This window comes from Oncorhynchus keta, chromosome 28 (assembly GCF_023373465.1).
Source record: "Oncorhynchus keta strain PuntledgeMale-10-30-2019 chromosome 28, Oket_V2, whole genome shotgun sequence".
Classification (NCBI taxonomy): domain Eukaryota; kingdom Metazoa; phylum Chordata; class Actinopteri; order Salmoniformes; family Salmonidae; genus Oncorhynchus; species Oncorhynchus keta.
This window is the reverse complement of record NC_068448.1, coordinates 43,506,194-43,528,000: the sequence shown is the minus strand read 5'-3', so window position 1 is coordinate 43,528,000 and position 21,807 is coordinate 43,506,194. Positions and strand designations below refer to the sequence as shown.

At 45.2% G+C, this 21,807-nt stretch overlaps 1 protein-coding gene across 3 annotated transcripts in view; it reads left to right on the top strand.

The window, feature by feature from the left end:
* The first annotated feature begins 13,470 nt into the window (after positions 1-13,470).
* The window catches only part of LOC118361403 (IQ motif and SEC7 domain-containing protein 1-like), a 182,404-nt gene continuing 174,067 nt past the window's right edge, over positions 13,471-21,807 (top strand). The window contains exon 1 of one of the 3 annotated variants that reach the window (XM_052483121.1): positions 13,471-14,324. In XM_052483121.1, coding sequence (XP_052339081.1) covers positions 14,065-14,324 — 260 coding nt within the window. In that variant the 5' untranslated portion in view covers positions 13,471-14,064. The remainder of the gene's footprint in view (positions 14,325-21,807) is intronic. The other 2 variants (XM_035741295.2, XM_035741302.2) reach the window with 2 other exon arrangements.

Below are 21,807 nucleotides of genomic sequence, written 5' to 3'. Positions count from 1 at the left end.
ATATAATTGTGTAGTTTAGAGCGTGTAGTCTTAAAGTGATTATCTTAATTTACCGAGGTTAGCTAGCCAGCTATTTGTCGTCCTTAACATAGGAGACACTGCTAGCTAGCCAACAGCTAGCCAACGTCTACTGAATAGAACTTCCGCACTCAAAAACCCGGTCGCATTCCGCTTCGCTCCACAGGTAGTATCACATTTTCATTTCATTTCATTACAGCACAACGGTTTGATTTGTTTGATCGTAGCTAGCTACATAGCTAGCTACATAGCCGTCTGTGTATCAAAGATAATTGTGTAGTCTAGAGCGATTTTCTAGGTTAGCTTGCCAGCTATTGTCGTTCTTTTAACGCAACGTAACGTAATCAACACTGCTAGCTAGCCAGCTAGCCCCCGAATAGCAGCACTGTAGAAACTATTACACTCAACGGAACAACTTGATTAGTGTAGTGTCAACAACGCAGCCACTGCCAGCTAGTCTACAAAGTCAACAACGCAGCCACTGCCAGCTAGCCTACTTCAGCAGTACTGTATCATTTTAATCATTTTAGTCAATAAGATTCTTGCTACGTAAGCTTAACTTTCTGAACATTCGAGACGTGTAGTCCACTTGTCATTCCAATCTCCTTGCATTAGCGTAGCCTCTTCTGTAGCCTGTCAACTATGTGTCTGTCTATCCCTGTTATCTCCTCTCTGCACAGACCATACAAACGCTCCACACCGCGTGGCCGCGGCCACCCTAATCTGGTGGTCCCAGCGCGCACGACCCACGTGGAGTTCCAGGTCTCCGGTAGCCTCTGGAACTGCCGATCTGCGGCCAACAAGGCAGAGTTCATCTCAGCCTATGCCTCCCTCCAGTCCCTCGACTTCTTGGCACTGACGGAAACATGGATCACCACAGATAACACTGCTACTCCTACTGCTCTCTCTTCGTCCGCCCACGTGTTCTCGCACACCCCGAGAGCTCCTGGTCAGCGGGGTGGTGGCACCGGGATCCTCATCTCTCCCAAGTGGTCATTCTCTCTTTCTCCCCTTACCCATCTGTCTATCGCCTCCTTTGAATTTCATGCTGTCACAGTTACCAGCCCTTTCAAGCTTAACATCCTTATCATTTATCGCCCTCCAGGTCCCCTCGGAGAGTTCATCAATGAGCTTGATGTCTTGATAAGCTCCTTTCCTGAGGACGGCTCACCTCTCACAGTTCTGGGCGACTTTAACCTCCCCACGTCTACCTTTGACTCATTCCTCTCTGCCTCCTTCTTTCCACTCCTTTCCTCTTTTGACCTCACCCTCTCACCTTCCCCCCTACTCACAAGGCAGGCAATACGCTCGACCTCATCTTTACTAGATGCTGTTCTTCCACTAACCTCATTGCAACTCCCCTCCAAGTCTCCGACCACTACCTTGTATCCTTTTCCCTCTCGCTCTCATCCAACACTTCCCACACTGCCCCTACTCGGATGGTATCGCGCCGTCCCAACCTTCGCTCTCTCTCCCCCGCTACTCTCTCCTCTTCCATCCTATCATCTCTTCCCTCTGCTCAAACCTTCTCCAACCTATCTCCTGATTCTGCCTCCTCAACCCTCCTCTCCTCCCTTTCTGCATCCTTTGACTCTCTATGTCCCCTATCTTCCAGGCCGGCTCGGTCCTCCCCTCCCGCTCCGTGGCTCGACGACTCATTGCGAGCTCACAGAACAGGGCTCCGGGCAGCCGAGCGGAAATGGAGGAAAACTCGCCTCCCTGCGGACCTGGCATCCTTTCGCTCCCTCCTCTCTACATTTTCCTCCTCTGTCTCTACTGCTAAAGCCACTTTCTACCACTCTAAATTCCAAGCATCTGCCTCTAACCCTAGGAAGCTCTTTGCCACCTTCTCCTCCCTCCTGAATCCCCCCCCCCTCCTCCCTCTCTGCAGATGACTTCGTCAACCATTTTGAAAAGAAGGTCGACGACATCCGATCCTCGTTTGCTAAGTCAAACGACACCGCTGGTGCTGCTCACACTGCCCTACCCGGTGCTCTGACCTCTTTCTCCCCTCTCTCTCCAGATGAAATCTCGCGTCTTGTGACGGCCGGCCGCCCAACAACCTGCCCGCTCGACCCTATCCCCTCCTCTCTTCTCCAGACCATTTCCGGAGACCTTCTCCCTTACCTCACCTCGCTCATCAACTCATCCCTGACCGCTGGCTACGTCCCTTCCGTCTTCAAGAGAGCGAGAGTTGCACCCCTTCTGAAAAAACCTTCACTCGATCCCTCCGATGTCAACAACTACAGACCAGTATCCTTTCTTTCTTTTCTCTCCAAAACTCTTGAACGTGCCGTCCTTGGCCAGCTCTCCCGCTATCTCTCTCAGAATGACCTTCTTGATCCAAATCAGTCAGGTTTCAAGACTAGTCATTCAACTGAGACTGCTCTTCTCTGTATCACGGAGGCGCTCCGCACCGCTAAAGCTAACTCTCTCTCCTCTGCTCTCATCCTTCTAGACCTATCGGCTGCCTTCGATACTGTGAACCATCAGATCCTCCTCTCCACCCTCTCCGAGTTGGGCATCTCCGGCGCGGCCCACGCTTGGTTGCGTCCTACCTGACAGGTCGCTCCTACCAGGTGGCGTGGCGAGAATCTGTCTCCTCACCACGCGCTCTCACCACTGGTGTCCCCCAGGGCTCTGTTCTAGGCCCTCTCCTATTCTCGCTATACACCAAGTCACTTGGCTCTGTCATAACCTCACATGGTCTCTCCTATCATTGCTATGCAGACGACACACAATTAATCTTCTCCTTTCCTCCTTCTGATGACCAGGTGGTGAATCGCATCTCTGCATGTCTGGCAGACATATCAGTGTGGATGACGGATCACCACCTCAAGCTGAACCTCGGCAAGACGGAGCTGCTCTTCCTCCCGGGGAAGGACTGCCCGTTCCATGATCTCGCCATCACGGTTGACAACTCCATTGTGTCCTCCTCCCAGAGCGCTAAGAACCTTGGCGTGATCCTGGACAACACCCTGTCGTTCTCAACTAACATCAAGGCGGTGGCCCGTTCCTGTAGGTTCATGCTCTACAACATCCGCAGAGTACGACCCTGCCTCACACAGGAAGCGGCGCAGGTCCTAATCCAGGCACTTGTCATCTCCCGTCTGGATTACTGCAACTCGCTGTTGGCTGGGCTCCCTGCCTGTGCCATTAAACCCCTACAACTCATCCAGAACGCCGCAGCCCGTCTGGTGTTCAACCTTCCCAAGTTCTCTCACGTCACCCCGCTCCTCCGCTCTCTCCACTGGCTTCCAGTTGAAGCTCGCATCCGCTACAAGACCATGGTGCTTGCCTACGGAGCTGTGAGGGGAACGGCACCTCAGTACCTCCAGGCTCTGATCAGGCCCTACACCCAAACAAGGGCACTGCGTTCATCCACCTCTGGCCTGCTCGCCTCCCTACCACTGAGGAAGTACAGTTCCCGCTCAGCCCAGTCAAAACTGTTCGCTGCTCTGGCTCCCCAATGGTGGAACACACTCCCCTCACGACGCCAGGACAGCGGAGTCAATCACCACCTTCCAGAGACACCTGAAACCCCACCTCTTTAAGGAATACCTAGGATAGGATAAAGTAATCCTTCTCACCCCCCCCCCCCTTAAAAGATTTAGATGCACTATTGTAAAGTGGCTGTTCCACTGGATGTCATAAGGTGAATGCACCAATTTGTAAGTCGCTCTGGATAAGAGCGTCTGCTAAATGACTTAAATGTAAATGTAAGATACTGCAATCCCAAAATAATGAGCTGTGTGAGAATGTAGCTGAACTTCAACAGTACTCTCGCAGGTGGAATCTGAAAATCCAAGGTGTAAGAGAGGTAGAGGGAGAGGACATTGGAGAAGTAGTCATCAATATCCTGGGAAAGGTTGTTCCGTGCATCAAAGACAAGATCGACGTGGTACATCGACTTGGGAAACGAAGATCTCATGGACCCCCTCGCAATGTCATCCTGCGTTTCACTATTCACCACTACAGGGACATATCTGGAAAATGGCCACGGGGAACAAGTTTCTGGATGGGAAGAAGCTTCGCATCAAAGAAGCTCTGATACCACAGGATCAGACTGCCAGGGATAAACTGTGGCCGCTTATACAGAAGGCACAACAAGAAGGAAAGAAGGCTGAGTTCAAGGGCCAATACATGTTCATCAAAGGAAGAAAGATTACTGGTTACCTCTGATGACATGAACCACACTTGAACTGTGAACTGTGTGTACTGAAACGAGTACATTTACCATTCAAACTACAATTTATGAACACTTGCCAAACAAAAAAGGGAAAAAAGGGATTTGTTATACTGTTAACCACCGCTACCTCAACTGAGCGTGGTTTTCCGTCGGAGTAACCCTCTCAAGCTTTACCGTTTGTTTTATTGTTCACATTACTACAACTGTTGTCTCGTTTGCATACGGACACATATTCGCCTCGTGCAGCACAAGAAAATGCAGATTTTGTGGATCTGAGGAACACGAGGCGAGGGATTGTGACAAGCCTAAGACGTGCCATGGGTGTGGCTCGTCAGCACACCTGTGGCGGGGGTGCCCGGCCCGTCAGAGGTCATATGCGTCTGCAGCTGGGGGGGGAGCAGGAGCGGGAGATGGGGGAAGAAGAGGAGGGGAAGGAAGCAAGCCTCATGACCAGAGTACAGGTCCAGAGGGGAAGGCCACAAGGAAGGAGGAGAAGCAAGAAGCGGCGGAGGGAAGAGAGAAGGAAACGGAAGGCACGGGAGTAGGAGAACCAGGAAAAGCGGCGGAAGAAGGCAACTGAGTGGAGGAGCATGAGAGAGAATAAAGCGAGGGAGGAGTGGTGGAGAAGGAGACGGTGGAAGAGCAATTGGACTGGGGGGAAAGTGCCCTGGTGGAAGAGATGAGGGGTATGGTGGAGGAGCTGGTGGGGGGGAGGGTGGTATCTCTCCACTGCCGCCATCACCAAAGAAGAGAATGAAGAGGAGGGTGCGATTGGCCGACAGTGAGAGGGAGTGGATGGCCAAGAGAGTGTTGGGGGTGGGAGAAACCTCTGGGTTGCTGCTGGTTTCCCCAGGCCCTCAACTTCTGTTGGGTGGGGAGACACCTAACAAGACTCAGGACTGGGTACAGGAGGAGGTGGGGAGTTTTTTGTTTGGGGACTCAGCCTCCCCGATTTTTTTCCAAACCAGCTGCAACACTGGGGAGGGGGAGGACCCGGGTGCAGGGCACCCCAGAGCCAAACACTATTCCTGCATCCTGGGATGGTAAGATGGAGGAAGAGGGGGGGATGTTGGGAGTACGGATGGTGTTCTCACCGGTAGATATGGAGCAGGGGAGCATCGGGTGAGTCTCCTGTTTTTGTTTTCTTTCTGTCTGGGTTTAGAATTTGAGTGTATTACATGTTTTTATTTTTTCATGGGGTCTAATTGTACTTTTGTTAGTTTAAATGTAAGGGGTTTAAGGGATTTTGTTAAGAGGAGGGCGGTTTTTAGTTATTTGGAGGGTGTGGGGTTTGATTTTTGTTTTTTACAGGAGGTTCACCTGAGGGATGGAGGGGATGTTAGTAGGTTTAAGAGGGAGTGGGACAAGGGGGAGTCGGTTTGGGGTATTGGGGGGGTGCACTCATCGGGGGTAGGGATTTTGTGTGGGCACAGGGAGGTAAAAGTGGAGGATTCTTTTGTGGTAATGCAGGGGAGGGTTATAGGGGTGGATGTCACGATAAGGGATTGTAAATTTAGATTAGTGGTGGTGTATGGGTCACAGGTGGTGTCAGACAGGAGGGAGATGGTGGACTGTCTGATGCCCCTGTGTGTCACAAATAGGAAATTAGTGATAGGGGGGATTTTAATACAGATTTAGGAAGAGGGGGGGATAGCAGTGCAGGCGCAATTGCCGGGCTAATGGCTTGCCATGGTCTGGTAGATGGTGGTCTGCACACTACTCCGAAAATGGACAGTCCTACATGGCGCAACTCCAGGGGGGTTGAGCGGAGGCTTGACTATATTTTTGTACCCAGGTCTTTGGGTAAGTTGTCTGGGCGGCTGTTGCCTGTTTTCTCTTCGGATCACGACGGGGTGCTCCTGCAGGTGGGGTCGCCAGTCTGCCTCTTTGGTAGGGGGTACTGGAAGCTAGATCGGGATGTGCTGGAGGAGCAGGCCTTTGTTGACGGGTTTTATGGTTTCTTTTGGAGGCTTGAAGGCCTCCGGTCCATGTGCGAGGGGGTGTTAGATTGGTGGGAATTAGTTAAGGTGAGGATTAGGGCTTTTAAAATAGGGTATTGCAAGAGGAAAAAAAGGGAGGAGAGGAGGGAGGTGGATCGTATCCAAAGGTTAATTGAACTCGAATATGAGGCAGGCAACCTCGGCGGGTCGTTTGACTGGGAGAGATCCGCAACCCTAAAGGGAGTTGGAGGAGCGGAAGGCTCGAGCTTTCCTGGAGCGTGCGCATAGTGGCTTTCTAGAACATAATGAGACTTGTTCTGCTATGTTCTTTAAGTTGGTTAGGGCCATACAGAGTAGGAAGGTAATGCATGGTGTTAGGGAAGAAAATGGTAGTATAGTTAGAGAACCAGAGGATATGGTCAGGGTGACAACTGATCATTTCCAAGGTTTATTTAAGGAAAGTGAAATAGATGTAGAGCAGGGAAATGTGTTTTTAGAACACTTGTCCAGGCGGTTGCCGGAGGACATTAGAGAAGTGATGGAGGCCCAGATCTCACTAGAAGAGGTTGAGAGCGCTCTTAGGAGGATGGGAAAAGGGAAGGTGCCTGGGATGGATGGGCTGCCGGCTGAGTTTTATCTCAAGTTTTGGGGTATACTTGGACCAGTGGTCCTCGAAGTCTTGAAGGCCATCCTTGAGACGGGGGTCCCGGGGGGATCAATGGCTGTTGGTGTGCTGTCATTTTTATATAAGAAGGGGGAAGTAACAGACCGTGGCAACTTGACCATGCTGTGTGTAGATTACAAGCTACTTGCAAAGGTTTTAGCAGACCGGTTGCGCACAGCCCTTCCCTACGTCGTTCATGAGGATCAGACGTGCGGGGTAGAGGGCCGCTCTATTAGATGGAACCTACAGTTAATCAGCGACTCCATCGCTTGGGTTGACGATAGAGGACTGCCTTTAATGGTAGCAGCGCTAGATCAGGTGAAAGCCTTTGATCGTGTGAATAGATCCTTTTTATTGTGTTAGGTCGATTAGGATTTGGGGAGAAGTTTATAGGATGGATTCGTACATTATATGTCGGAGCGGGGTGCCGAGTTAGTGTAAATAGTCACTTGGGTGACGTTTTGACCTCTCGTCTGGGGTCAGGCAGGGGTGCCCACTCTCGGCTCTCCTCTTCGTTCTGTACATGGAGCCTCTGGGGGCTGCCATTAGGGCAGACACAGGGGTGGAAGGCTTGCTGATCCCTGGAAGTGGTGGGCTGCGTGTTAAGATGACGCAGTACGCCGACGACACTTCCTTGCTGTTGTGCAAGGACTCGTGCCTGACAAGGTCCGTTGCCATCTTTGGGGATTTCACCCGAGCGTCGGGAGCAGTTCTGAACCATGCAAAGTCTTCCGTCAAGTTTTTCGGAAGATGGCGCGGTAGAACGGATGTGCCTGGGGGGTTATCTCTCTGTGAGGGGGCCCTGAGGATTCTCTGGGTCCATTTTGAGACCTCCGGCTCAGCGACGCTAAACTGGAACATGCGTATCGCAGTGATACGGAGGAAGCTAGCAATGTGGAAGTCTAGGTATTTGTCTTTTATGGGCAAAGTCCCAGTCCTAAAGGTGGATGTGTTGCCGTCTCTTTTGTATTTGGCATACATCTACCCATTGCAGGCTTGTCTGAGGAGGCCTCTAAGTGAGGCTTGTGTTTCATTTTATGTGGAGTGGCAGGTGCGAGTGGGTCGCCAGGGCACGCATGATCTGTCCCATCGGGGAGAGAGGTAGGGGGGTACCACATTTCCCCCTCAAGCTGGACACAATTTTTGTTTCTTTCTTGTTAACGGAGCTTGCTCAGCCAGTGATACACCCGTCCGGTTACCTCCTGCGGGCGTTCTTCTCGTATCAGGCGAGAAGCATAATGGTGTGGTCTAACACGGGTTCTCGGGCGGAACAGCTGCGGTGGCACTTTGGTCATACGGCCAAGTGGCTGCGTGCGCACCCTGAGGTTGAAGTTGCCCGAGTAGGTTTAGATCACAGGCACCTGTACGAGGAGGTCAGAAAGGCAGGGAGTCCGGCGCCTGTAGTGGGCATCTCGGAAGTGGTCTGGGAGGGAGTGCAGGCGCGGGGTCTGGACAACAGGCTCAAGGACCTGAATTGGTTGAGCCTTCATAAGTGCTTGCCGGTACGTTCCATCTTGTACCGGTATAGTTTGGTGCAATCCCCCTCCTGTCCAAGATCCTCTTGTGGCAGGGAGGAGACTGTGCGCCATGTCTTTTGGGACTGTGCCTTTGCCGGAGTAGTATGGGCTAGGGCACGGGTGTTGTTAGGTTTGGTAAAGGGGGATTTTGTATTGACGTGGGCCAGGTTAGAGAGGGGTGTAGGGAGAGCGAGAGGGACGGATAGGGACAGGTTTCTGCTCTGGCTTCTCATGAGTCTCTTTAAACGGGGGCTGTTGGAAGCCGAAGCCAGGCAGAACATGGTGAAGAAAGGGAGGGATTGGGGGGTGGAAGGGATAGTGAGGAGGGTGGAAGGAGATTTGAGGGGGAGAATGAAGAGGGAGGAGAGGAAGTGGGGGCAGCATGCTGCTCGGGAGAGGTGGAAGGGGGGTTTATGGCTGGGTGTCATTTAGATTTGTCAGAGGATAGATTAGGGACGGGGAGATAGGGAAAGGTATTTTGTAGGGTGACGGGGAGGGAAGATGCTCCCCTGAGGTTTTGTTTGGGGTTTATGTTTAGTTTAATTAGTTTAATTAAAATACCATTATTTGAGTATGTATGTAAATTATGAGTTGTAAAGAATGAATGGTATTGAAGATAATAAATTATTTTTTATAAAAAAAAAAAAAAAATAGGCTGTAATAGGTTTCACTTTCCGTTTGTTGTTTTGTATTTTGTATATTACGTTATTTTCATGTATCGTCATTTCATTCATTAAAGAATATGACTAACAGCCAAAAAAACAAACAAAAAAAATAGGCTGTATAGGTTTTCACATTCCGTTTGTTGTTTTTTGTATTGTTCGTATTTTCATCGTAATAAACATGTATGGAAATTACCACGCTGCATTTTGGTCCGACTCTCCTTCGGCGGAAGAAAGCCGTTACAAAGATTTTGTACTTCTTCAGGAAACTCATTCATGTGAAATTGACTGTCATGCCTTCTATGAATGGTGGGTGGAGGAGTCAAGCGCAGAGAGCAGGTAGTTCCGCACGTGGATCTTTTATTCCAATGACAGTGGGAAAACGGACATGCAAAACATAAGGGCGCATGAAACAACCCGTCCAAATAAACAGGACTAAAACTGTCCGGAAAAATAGAGATCACAATAATCAACCAACACCATAAAACAGAGAACAAGCCCGCACAATAACCAGCGGGCCTCGTGCCCTTAAATAGCCTACAAACAAAACTAAACTCAAAACAGGTGTAACCAATTAGACCCAACTAACAGAAACAAAAGGAAAGGGAATCGATGGCAGCGAGTAGGCCGGCGACGACGACCGCCGAGCGCCGCCCAAACTGGAAGAGGCACCATCTTCGGCGGAATTCGTGACAGTGACTTGAAATTTTGGAAGTCACAATGGGGAGCATTCTTACATAGGTATTCCTCTTGTCCAGGTGGGTTAGGGCAGTGTGGTTGCGATTGCGTTGTCTGTGGACCTATTGGGGCGGTAAACAAATTGGAGTGGGTCTAGGGTGTCAGGTAGGGTGCAGGTGAATATGATCCTTGAATAGTCTCTCAAATAATTTTGCACGCCCAATTTTTCAGTTTTTGATTTGTTAAAAAAGTTTGAAAGTGTCCCACTTGTTGTTGATTCTTCACAAAAAAATACAGTTTTATTTCTTTATGTTTGAAGCCTGAAATGTGGCAAAAGGTCGCAAAGTTCAAGGAGCCCGAATACTTTCGCAAGGCACTGTATATATATATATATATATATATTGTATGTATTTAATATTTTCTTGTTTATACCTGTGTTTTGTTAGACATGTCTGATGTAAGTTGTTGACGAATTTTGTATAATGAATATAAAAATATATCCAATCAGGAATCAAATAAAATCAAATGTTATTTGTCACATACACATGGTTAGCAGATGTTAATGCGAGTGTAGCGAAATGCTTGTGCTTCTAGTTCCGACAATGCAGTAATAACCAACGAGTAATCTCACCCAACAATTCCACAACTACTACCTTATACACACAAGTGTAAAGGGATAAAGAATATGTCCATAAAGCTATTTGAATGAGTGATGGTACAGTACGGCATATGCAAGATGCAGTAGATGGTATCGAGTACAGTATATAAAAATGAGATGAGTAATGTCGGGTATGTAAACATATTAAGTGGCATAGTTTAAAGTGGCTAGTGATACATGTATTACATAAAGATGGCAAGATGCAGTAGATGATAGAGTACAGTATATACATATACATATGAGATGAGTAATGTAGGGTATGTAAACATTATATTAAGTGACATTGTTTAAAGTGGCTAGTGATACATTTTTTACATCAATTTCCATTATTAAAGTGTAAGGAGATGAGTCAGTATGTTGGCAGCAGCCACTCAATGTTAGTGGTGGCTGTTTAACAGTCTGATGGCCTTTATGGAAGCTGTTTTTCAGTGTCTCGGTCCCTGCTTTGATGCACCTTTACTGACCTCGCCTTCTGGATGATAGCGGGGTGAACAGGCAGTGGCTCCGGTGGTTGTTGTTCTTTTTATTTATTTATTTCACCTTTATTTAACCAGGTAGGCAAGTTGAGAACAAGTTCTCATTTACTAGGTGTCTGTACTACAGAAACACCCCTAACCAATCAAATCAAATCAAATCACATCAAATTTGATTTGTCACATACACATGGTTAGCAGATGTTAGTGCGAGTGTAGCGAAATGCTTGTGCTTCTAGTTCCGACAATGCAGTAATAACCAACAAGTAATCTAGCTAACAATTCCAAAACTACTATCTTATAGACACTAGTGTAAGGGGATAAAGAATATGTACATAAAGATATATGAATGAGTGATGCTACAGAGCGGCATCGGCAAGATACAGTAGATGGTATTGAGTACAGTATATACATATGAGATGAGTATGTAAACAAAGTGGCATAGTTAAAGTGGCTGGATGTGGATAGGGGGGTGTTCCCTCTGCTGTTTCCTGAAGTCCACAATCATCTCCTTAGTTTTGTTGACGTTGAGTGTGAGGTTATTTTCCTGACACCACACTCCGACGGCCCTCACCTCCTCCCTGTACGTTGTCTCGTCGTTGTTGGTAATCAAGCCTACCACTGTTGTGTTGTCCGCAAACTTGATGATTGAGTTGGAGGCGTGCGTGGCCACGCAGTCGTGGGTGAACAGGGAGTACAGGAGAGGACTCAGAACGCACCCTTGTGGGGCCCCAGTGTTGAGGATCAGCGGGGTGGAGATGATGTTGCCTACCCTCACCACCTGGGGGCGGCCCGTCAGGAAGTCCAGTACCCAGTTGCACAGGGCGGGGTAGAGACCCAGGGTCTCGAGCTTGATGACGAGTTTGGAGGGTACTATGGTGTTAAATGCTGGGCTGTAGTCAATGAACAGCATTCTCACATAGGTATTCCTCTTGTCCAGATGGGTTCGGGCAGTGTGGTTGCGATTGCGTCGTCTGTGGACCTATTGGGGCGGTAAGCAAATTGGAGTGGGTCTAGGGTGTCAGGTAAGGTGGAGGTGATATGGTCCTTGACTAGTCTCTCAAAGCACTTCATGATGACGGAAGTGAGTGCTACGGGGCGGTAGTCATTTAGCTCAGTTGCCTTAGCTTTCTTGGGAACTGGAACAATGGTGGCCCTCTTGAAGCATGTGGGAACAGCAGACTGGGATAAGGATTGATTGAACATGTCCGTAAACACACCAGCCAGCTGGTCTGCGCATGCTCTGAGGACGCAGCTAGGGATGCCGTCTGGGCCTGCAGCCTTGCGAGGGTTAACACATTTAAATGTTTTACTCACGTCTGCTGCAGTGAAGGAGAGCCCGCAGGTTTTGGTAGCGGGCCGTGTCGTTGCAACTGTATTGTCTTCAAAGCGAGCAAAGAAGTTGTTTAGTTTGTCTGGGAGCAGGACATCATGGTCCGCGATGGGGCTGGTTTTCATCCTGCTGGAAAATCCCTTTTAATTTTACATTTACATTTACATTCATATGAAGAGAAATAATTAAGAGAAATTATAGATAAAACGTATCGGTGCTCATCGGCCATTGGACATAAACATTACACAAGAAGTTTGAAATCGCAAATTCAACAATGAGTGGTTTGGAAGGAATCAGTGGCTAACTGCAACCATTGCAAAGCTATCACTAGCCTGCTATGAAGTTCAATTCATTTGCACCAAACGTAGGTATAAACATAAGCATTCACTGTGAAAGTTAATAGACTACATAAACCTCGTTCAATTGATTGAATCAGTTATTGTTTCATACGCAAACCGGAAGCAACACCTGTCAAACGCAGACATTTATCTCAAAACACAGGGATGTCGATTCGAACCAGTATTAGAGGACTTTGGAGTTTGCCAAAAAACAGTAGGCTTTTCTGTCTGGAATTGTTACTCTCCTGCCATGTCAATATTACTGACATGGCAGATTCAGACGGGACTAAAATGACAGATCCTCCCCCAGTAAAACTAATCCCGTCCCAGATTAATCCGGGATTAGTTTTGCTGGGGGAGGTCGGGTAATGTTATTATGTGCGCGGGAATAAAACACAAGATCTGTAAATTTAGTCCCCTACGAATCTGCCATTATTTTGACATGGCAGGAGAGTTACAATATCAGACATAATAACCTACTCTTTACAAACTCCACAATCCTCTGATAATACTCGTCTCGTGCGAGTTTGACAGGTGTTATTCGCGGTTTGAGCAAGAAACAATAACTGATTCGATAAATTAAACAAAGTGCTGCTCGTAGCCTTTTAAATGAAGGGCCTACATGTATCAACTTTCACAGTGAATGCTTTTGTTTACGTTTTGTGCGAATGAATTGAAGATCCCCAAATGCATCGTAAAAAATACATTTCGGGGGGGGGGTCATTTAGGACGTCTTCTACTGCGGATCGCTCAAATACCCTAATGATTATGATCACACTTCCTCAATTCAAATATTATGGCGACACTATACCAAAGATAGTTTGTTATGGTTTAGAAATTTGGGAAGCACGCTCGAGATATCAGTGTACCCTGCTATTGCCCGGACTTGTTGAAATATTTTCACGCTAAGAAAAAAAAAATCCAGGCTTCCGTTATAACTGTCAATTTATAAAACACATTTTTTTTTTTTTACGCAAGAAATACAGGGGGCAGTTTGGAAAAACCGAATCCCGTCGGAATCGTCCTCTGGGATAACGGACATTTTGGGGTCATACCTACATAACCAACGTTCTCTAGTAATATTAGTACCGTGCGAATAGGGCTTTATTGAACTGCAATTTTGCACCAAACAGATTCTTAAAACTTGAAAACCCCGCCTACTTGACAACCACCATCTGTTTACGAAAAGTCACGGGTACAACGTGGACTGGAGGATGATAAGGAGACATTTTACGGGGGTTTGGAATGGTAGCCTACAAGGGATTAATTTCAAATAGTATCGTATATGTTTCGGATAAATTGGCAAACTAAAGGGATATGAATGATATGAGACAATTGGTTCGACGTCCTTTTAAGGGTTAAATGTGTTTTCTTCCCTAACTGAAGTGGTTTTCGGATATTAGTTGTTGCCGTTGGAACGCGCTTTGCACTGGGCACATTTCATTCTCGCTCTTTCAAACAGTACATGGAAACAATGGCGAGGCGCAAAAAGGCACATCGGGTTGGAATTTAACTGCGCGTAGCCATAACGCAGGGTGAAAACGGGCTTCGATAAAACAGAGTTCGGGGGGGGGGCAACCAGAGTCGGAGCGAGATGGAAAGCCCGACCGAGAACCCAACCAGGGCTGCGGAGTATCTGAAGGAGCTTAATAACATTATCGAGACCCAACAGGAGTTACTGGAGATGCACAAGACTAGGATAGAGGAGCTGGAGCTGCAAGTGTCCGAATTGTGTTCGGAAAACGCCTGCTTGAAAGACCAGTACCAGCGGCACCTGGCTACATGTAGGCTGCTGCAACAGGGCAACAGCCACGCAACGTTAGGTGCTATAAAGGAAAACATCACCCAAGAAAAGTAAGAATTTATTGCACTCACTGCACTATTATTGCACTCACTGCACTATTGAAAAGCATTTGATGTCGCAATTAATGTCCCATATTTTACTAAATCCTTGGCAGGAATCTGCACTTTAAACCCCAGATAAACGCACACCAACTAACGTACACTTTTGTATAATGTTATAGATTAAACAAGTCTCTATAGACTTATAACTAATAACATAGACTAAAGTAAAAGATTGCATCGAAAGTTATTTTCTAAGAGATCAAATTGGACACGCATTCTATTTTAGCCAAGCCAATAGGCTTGAAACGCCAGAATATAACGGAACGATAATAGGCCCTACATAGGTAAGTGGCAATGCCCCCAACATGTTGATACCTCTACCCAAGGTATAACAAAATACAACCATGTGTCTCCATATCTCTAAGTTCTCCCATATGTGAAATGGATGGTTGTGTAAAAATATTTTACTGCAAAAGTTGTTAAATTGCTAGCTATTCAGACACCCACTTAACTGAAACAGTGCAGAGTAATACCTGGCTGGAGGGGAGGGGGCAACAACCTCATGAAACCCATTTTAAAAGAATGTTTTTATTTCACCTTTATTTAACCAGGTAGGCTAGTTGAGAACAAGTTCTCATTTACAACTGTGACCTGGCCAAGATTAAGCACAGCAGATTGACGCGTACAACAACAGTTACACATGGAATAAACAAACATACAGTAGAAAAAAGTATTTATGCAAATGAGGTAAGAAAGGGAGGTAAGCAGTAAATAGGCCATGGTGGCAAAGTAATTACAATATAGCAATTAAACACTGGAATTGTAGATGTGCAGAAAATGACTGGAAGTAGAGATACTGGGGTGCAAAGTAGCAAGATAAATAAATACAGTATGGGGATGAAGTAGTTGGATGGGCTGTTTACAGATGGGCTATGTACAGTTGCAGTGATCTGTTAGCTGCTCTGACAGCTGGTGCTTAAAGCTAGTGAGGGAGATGTGAGTCTCCAGCTTCAGTGATTTCTTTTGCAGTTCGTTCCAGTCACTGGCAGCAGAGAACTGGAAGGAAAGGCGGCCAAAGGAGGAATTGGCTTTGGGGGTGACCAGTGAGATATACCTGCTGGAGCGCGTGCTATGGGTGGGTGCTGCTATGGTGACCAGTGAGCTGAGATAAGGTGGGGCTTTACCTAGCAGATACTTGTAGATGACCTGGAGCCAGTGTGTTTGGTGACGGGTATGAAGCGAGGGCCAGCCAACGAGATGTCGCAGTGGTGGGTAGTATATGGGGCTTTGGTGACAAAACGGATGACACTGTGATAGACTGCATACAATTTGTTGAGTATTATGTTGGAGGCTATTTTATAAATTACATTCGAGGATCGGTCGAGGATCGGTAGGATGGTCAGTTTTACGAGGGTATGTTTGGCAGCATGAGTGAAGGATGCTTTGTTGCGAAATAGGAAGCCGATTGTAGATTTAATTTAGGATTGGAGATGCTTAATGTGAGTCTGGAAGGAGAGTTACAGTATAACCAGACACCTAGGTATTTGTAGTTATCCTCATATTCTATTGACTCCAATGCTTCCCACAGTTGTGTAAGTTGGCTGGTTGTCCTTTAGGTGGTGGACCATTCTTGATAAACACGGGAAACTCTAGAGTGAACAACCCAGCATCGTTGCAGTTCTTGACACAAACCGGTGAGCCTGGCACCTATTACCATACCCCGTTCAAAGGCACTCACGGCTCGGACGTACTAGGTGGGCTGAGTAGTTGAAGCACATGGACATGCCTAACAAGTATGGGGGCAGTGAAGCAAACCTCACTATATGAGCCACATTACAATTCCCAGCAAGCGGATTAACCCTATAGCCACTATGTGTAGATTTGTTTCTTTCACACCAGCGACCCGAGTTGTATTCCCTGACCCACCGTTTGCTACAATACCAAAAGGATAAAATATCTTGGTGAGGTTGCTACGTGTTGTAAAAAGGTTGTTTAGTATTATTACAAGCAGTGCAACTTGTATTTTGAAGCAGTGACAATGTCATTTGAATAATGGTGTAAAAACCCTGTTATTTGAATGTTTCATTCCATTTGGATCAGTTGTAGGTCTACTCTTGACCGATTTATAAGGTCTTGAAAGGCACAGGACAGTTTGGCTGTATTTTTACTACTGATGCTCTGTTTGTTGCCAATCATCATTTTCCCAAGTCATCCTATATAGTATAGCCACATAGGCTTATGCTCCCGGCAGGCCCAGTTATTTAGGAAAGCTTAACACGAGTTTTGCCTCCTTTTCTGGTCCGAGTCACTATTTATGACCTAGAACCCAATGCTTCAATATAGCCTAAATATTTGTCAATTAACTTTTAATATGTATTACCTTTTTATGTGTGGCATGAACATAACCAGTCACAAATAATCCGATTAGGCTACCTCAAAAGTCTCTTGTAGGCTACCTGGGCACATTCAACCATTCCACTCTAATATAATTCCAGCATCCAAACTGTGCCCCGGCCATTTGATGAATGGAAAGAGACATCCGTTACAAACCACCAAAAAGTTTAATGACATTCGTAGATTGTCAAGCCAGGCATTTGATACTGAGTAGGGAGGGATGTGTTTTCTGTTTGTCGAGATGGAGTATGTCAATTGTATTGTGGTGTTGAAAACGCAAACTATGATGAAAAGTGCTCGATGTCAGTAATTGGTATGCAGTTATGCGTTGCTTTTTGGTTGCATGGTGCTTTGGCACAGAAACCTGTTTATATAATTATAAATATACCGTCAAAAGGTTTAAAATCTGATTTCCCCCTAGCTGTTCATTGTCTGCAGCCGGCTCTGGTCAAAAAAAATAAAAATTGGTCACATACACATACAGACTGTGCCACAAAACCATGCTGAAGTGGTCAAGTTGATATCCATGTTTATAAACACAGGATTACTACAGTTATTCTTATATGTGGTGGTAATTGTTATTTTTTTTAGTTCATTTTATGAGAGGGGAGGGTGTGCACTTTATTTTTTACAGTACAAGGGGATGGTCATGTGAAACTGTCCATAATAGAACTGTCCATCAATAGGCTACCTACCGCGTTCTCCCTGTGGGCCTGAGCTGTTGGGCACATTAAATGAAAGCTTTATGCACAGTTTGATCTCATAGAAGTGTTGCCATACAGAGCTTGGAATTTGACCTTATTTAGAAACGTTTGAGGCACTGCATTTCATTCAAGCACCTGGAAGTTATTGTGTGGAGCAATCCGTTTTTAATGGGGTTTCAAACATTTCATATGAATGAAATGTCCTTGAAATCATTTTTGGCAAATGTTTTATTTATTCCTTTGTTCCTGACTTGATGGGCTTTGTTTTCATGACATCTGTTTGTGGTAACCATGTTTACAAAGTAGTGGGCTATTATGTAATCTAATTGTATAAATCAAATTTTATCTTGCATCCGGTTGGCTGGCATTAGACTCAAAAATAGATTTGCAGTGTGACTGTCTGAGGGTCATATTATTTGTTTTGTCGTCAATACAAAAAACTGCCATGGCTTTCCCATGGTTTCATCATCATCTCAGCCTCTCTCTGTCCTGGTCACTCATCCCAGAGACCAGACTGAGACTCCAGGCTGTCAGGTTCACTAGTGTCATGGAGTCTGTTTGCTCCCTGTTTGGTAACCTCAGTTGGCTGAGGACTCTCCCATGCCAGGCTAGCTTAGCCTCGGTGTGCTAGTCTTTTAAGTGGATTTCGTGTGTTGGGCAGGGACATAAATCCAGGATATTTATGGGATGCGGTACAAGCTCTGGGATAGATCAATTATGCAATTACTTCCATACGTTTCATTTTTATGTAGGAGGGCAGTCTGGGTGGCTCTTGTCTGGGAGTGATCGGAGGTTTAGCCACCGAGGGTGGGACAGGTTAGGGTAATGGAGCATATATCACAGACCGAGTGATACACACGCTGTCAGGATTACCCTCTTCAATTTAAAATTCCATTAAACATTTTATTGTCACATGCGCTGAATGTAACAGGTGTAGAACTTACAGTGAAATGCTTACTTAAAAGCCCTTAACCAACAATGCAGTTAAGAAAATATTTACTAAATTAACTAAAGTAGAAAAATAAGAGTAACAACAGTGAGGCTATATACAGGGGGTACCGAGTCAGTGTGTGAGTATAGGTTAGTCAATGTAATTGAGGTAATATGTACACTACCGGTCAAAAGTTTGGACACACCTACTCATTCAAGGGTTTTCTTTATTTTTAAACATTTTTCTACATTGTAGAATAATAGCGAAGACATCAAAACTATGAAATTACACATGTGGAATCATGTAGTAACCATCACCAAATTCACTGAGAACACATTATATAGGATGAAGAAATAATACTCTGAGTTGCAGTTCCATACTACTTGTCAGACATAGAGATCTGATACTGTGTACTTGTTGGGTTGGGATTGGTGTGGGATGTTGGGGCTCTGTGGGTGCCTTTTACCATTTCGTTGGATGCTTCATGTCTGACTCATTGTTAGAAAAATGTTTCGTCCAAATTGGATGTTGGGTACTATTTTTATTGAATATTGTATGACTCCTATTAATTAAAATGTCCTATTCTGGTCCAATCAATTAACTTAATTTCTCTGAGATTAAATTATAAAAAATAATGTTGCAGGAATGCTTATCTGTTTCTAACTACCAAAACGATTTCAGAACAATCTGAGTTGGTGGGTGTCATGGCTTTCTGAAATAACATGGGACACAGCTATCAATTGACCTATCAACAATCACCCATATTAGCAAATTTATTTCATTTCAAACTTCACATTTCTATAGTTGGGCCCTATAGGTTATTTATCATCATGAACGACATTTGCAAAATGTCCACAATAAGTGGTCGGTGTCAACAAGGTTTGGTTTATCGTCCCGGCTCTAGTTTATATAAACTGAGTGTACAAAACATTAAGAACACCTTCCTAATATTGAGTTTTGTCCATGTCTCAAGGCTTACAACTCCTTTAACTTGTCTCCTCCCCTTCAGCTACACTGATTTGAAGTGGATTTAATAAATTACATCAATAAGGGAACATAGCTTTTACCTTGTCAGTCCATGTCATGGAAAGAACAGGTGTTCATAATATTTTGTACGCTGTGTACATCATTGGTTAGGTGATAGCCAATGATGTATATAAACCCTGGATGACTGACGTATTGAATCATCGCACAGCCATTTTGCTACTCCTCCTCCGTTGAATAAAATATGTATTCATTATTTATTAATGTCTATAATTTATTATTATTATTTTTTACATTTACCTCTTTTCCTTCCCAATTTTGTGATATCCAATTGGTATTTACAGTCGATTGCTGCAACTCCCATATGGACTCGGGAGAGGCAAAAGTCGAGAGCCATGCGTCCTTCAAAACACGACCCTGCCAAGCCACACTGCTTCTTGACACACTGCTCACTTAACCTGGAAGCCAGCTGCACCAATGTGTCGGAGGAAACACTGTACAGCGGGCGAGCAAAGTCAGTTTGCAGGAGCCTGGCAAGCCACAAGGAGTAGCTAGCGCGTGATGGGACAAGGACATCCCAGCTGGTCAAACCCTCCCCTAACCTGGACGACGCTGGGCCAATTGTGCTCATGGGTGTCACGGCCAGCTGTGACACAGCCTGGGATCAAACCCGTGGCTGTAGTGATGCCTCAAGCACTGCAATGTGCCTTAGACTGTGCCTTAGACCACTGTGCCACTCGGGAGAACTTCTATATTTGTTTTTGACATGTAAATGCTATTACAGAAAACTTAATAATACTTGTAAATTATATTACATGAACTGAACATAATTTAATATGAAAATAAAACCTTTTCCTTAAAGTATTTTTTTTAGAAAGTATTAGTGATACTGTCCCCACTTCAACAAAGAAATGTACATAATTTTGTCCTGTAGAATTCCATGAATTCCTGTGGAGGACTGCTGCTTCTGGGGAATACCAATATGGCGTCCATTAGCTTTTAAAGCCTCCAATTGGACAATACGTAGCATCAGCCTTCCAGGGTTTACATTATTGGTGATAGCACTGAGAGATAGTACTGGAGGCCTAGGCTATGTGATGCTGGTTACTAAGCAGTCTGTGCTCTTCCTCTTTGATCCTGATGAAATATGACATAGATTATGAATGTAAAGTGTGTTTTATACAGTTTCCAGAGTGGTGTGGTGAATTATTTTTTATCTGGGCACGTAGTTTTTCCTGACCTGGTAACCTAAACAGGTAAAACTCTGGGTTTTATACCGTATGACTTGATTTATCTGTTGTAAAGTGGTTTAATATGGGCTAGGATGAGACCAGAGTTCTAGTCAGGTCACATGGCTTTAAAAAACTCCCCCTTGGGGAAGATGAAAATCCTGTCAAAATGCAGCAACCTTGTACCTGTTAATATTAATTATATTTTAAAAGACTCTGCGGGTTTCTTATACACAGACCCAGAGAAAGCAACATGACTGGACAATAAAACTCACATGGCTGAGCTTGCTTTATGCAGGTTTCCATCGTTTAGTCCTGCCACTGTAGGCCAAACAAATAATGTACTCAGTCTGTCAGCTATTGTGTTTAATGAATAATTCAAGTTAATCATTTTGTATTGAAAAAGTTTAGGTTGCTTAGTCAGCCCAGGTTTGAATATAAAACAAATGTTATCCCATTTACATTTTGGGCTATAAATGCACAGCATTACCACTTTGTTTACCCTGAATAGTCGTGTGTCGATATATTTTATTAAACTAAATCAAAAGTGGTGTAGTGCTGCCACACCTGATTGAAAAGTTCTGTGGCAAATGCCGCCTTGTCACACGTTTTCCGCCGGCCCTGGTTGTCTTGCTGGTTACTGAATCCTAAATGGCATATACATGTGGAGGGCAATTTTAAATTGTGATGTATCCTTATAAATAGCAGGACTGCCTGAGATCTGTAAAGGTCATTTCAGCTGAAGAAAATGTAATTAAAATGGTGTGTGTACATGACACTTAAACTGATCATTATCTAAATCATTATCTAGAGATTGGCAGAAAAATCTAATCAAATGTTATTTGTCACATGCACATGGTTAGCAGGTGTTAATGCGAGTGTAGCAAAATGCTTGTGCTTCTAGTTCCGACAATGCAGTAATAACCAACGAGTAATCTAACCTAACAATTCCACAACTACTACCTTGTACACACAAGTTTAAAGGGATAAAGAATATGTACATAAAGATATATGAATGAGTGATGGTACAGAACGGCATAGGCAAGATGCAGTAGAAAGTATCGAGTACAGTATATACATATGAGATGAGTAATGTAGGGTATGTAAACATATTAAGTGGCATTGTTTAAAGTGGCTAGTGATACATGTATTACATCAATTTCCATTATTAAAGTGAGCTGGAGTTGAGTCAGTGTGTTGGCAGCAGCTACTCAATGTTAGTTGTGGCTGTTTAACAGTCGGATGGCATT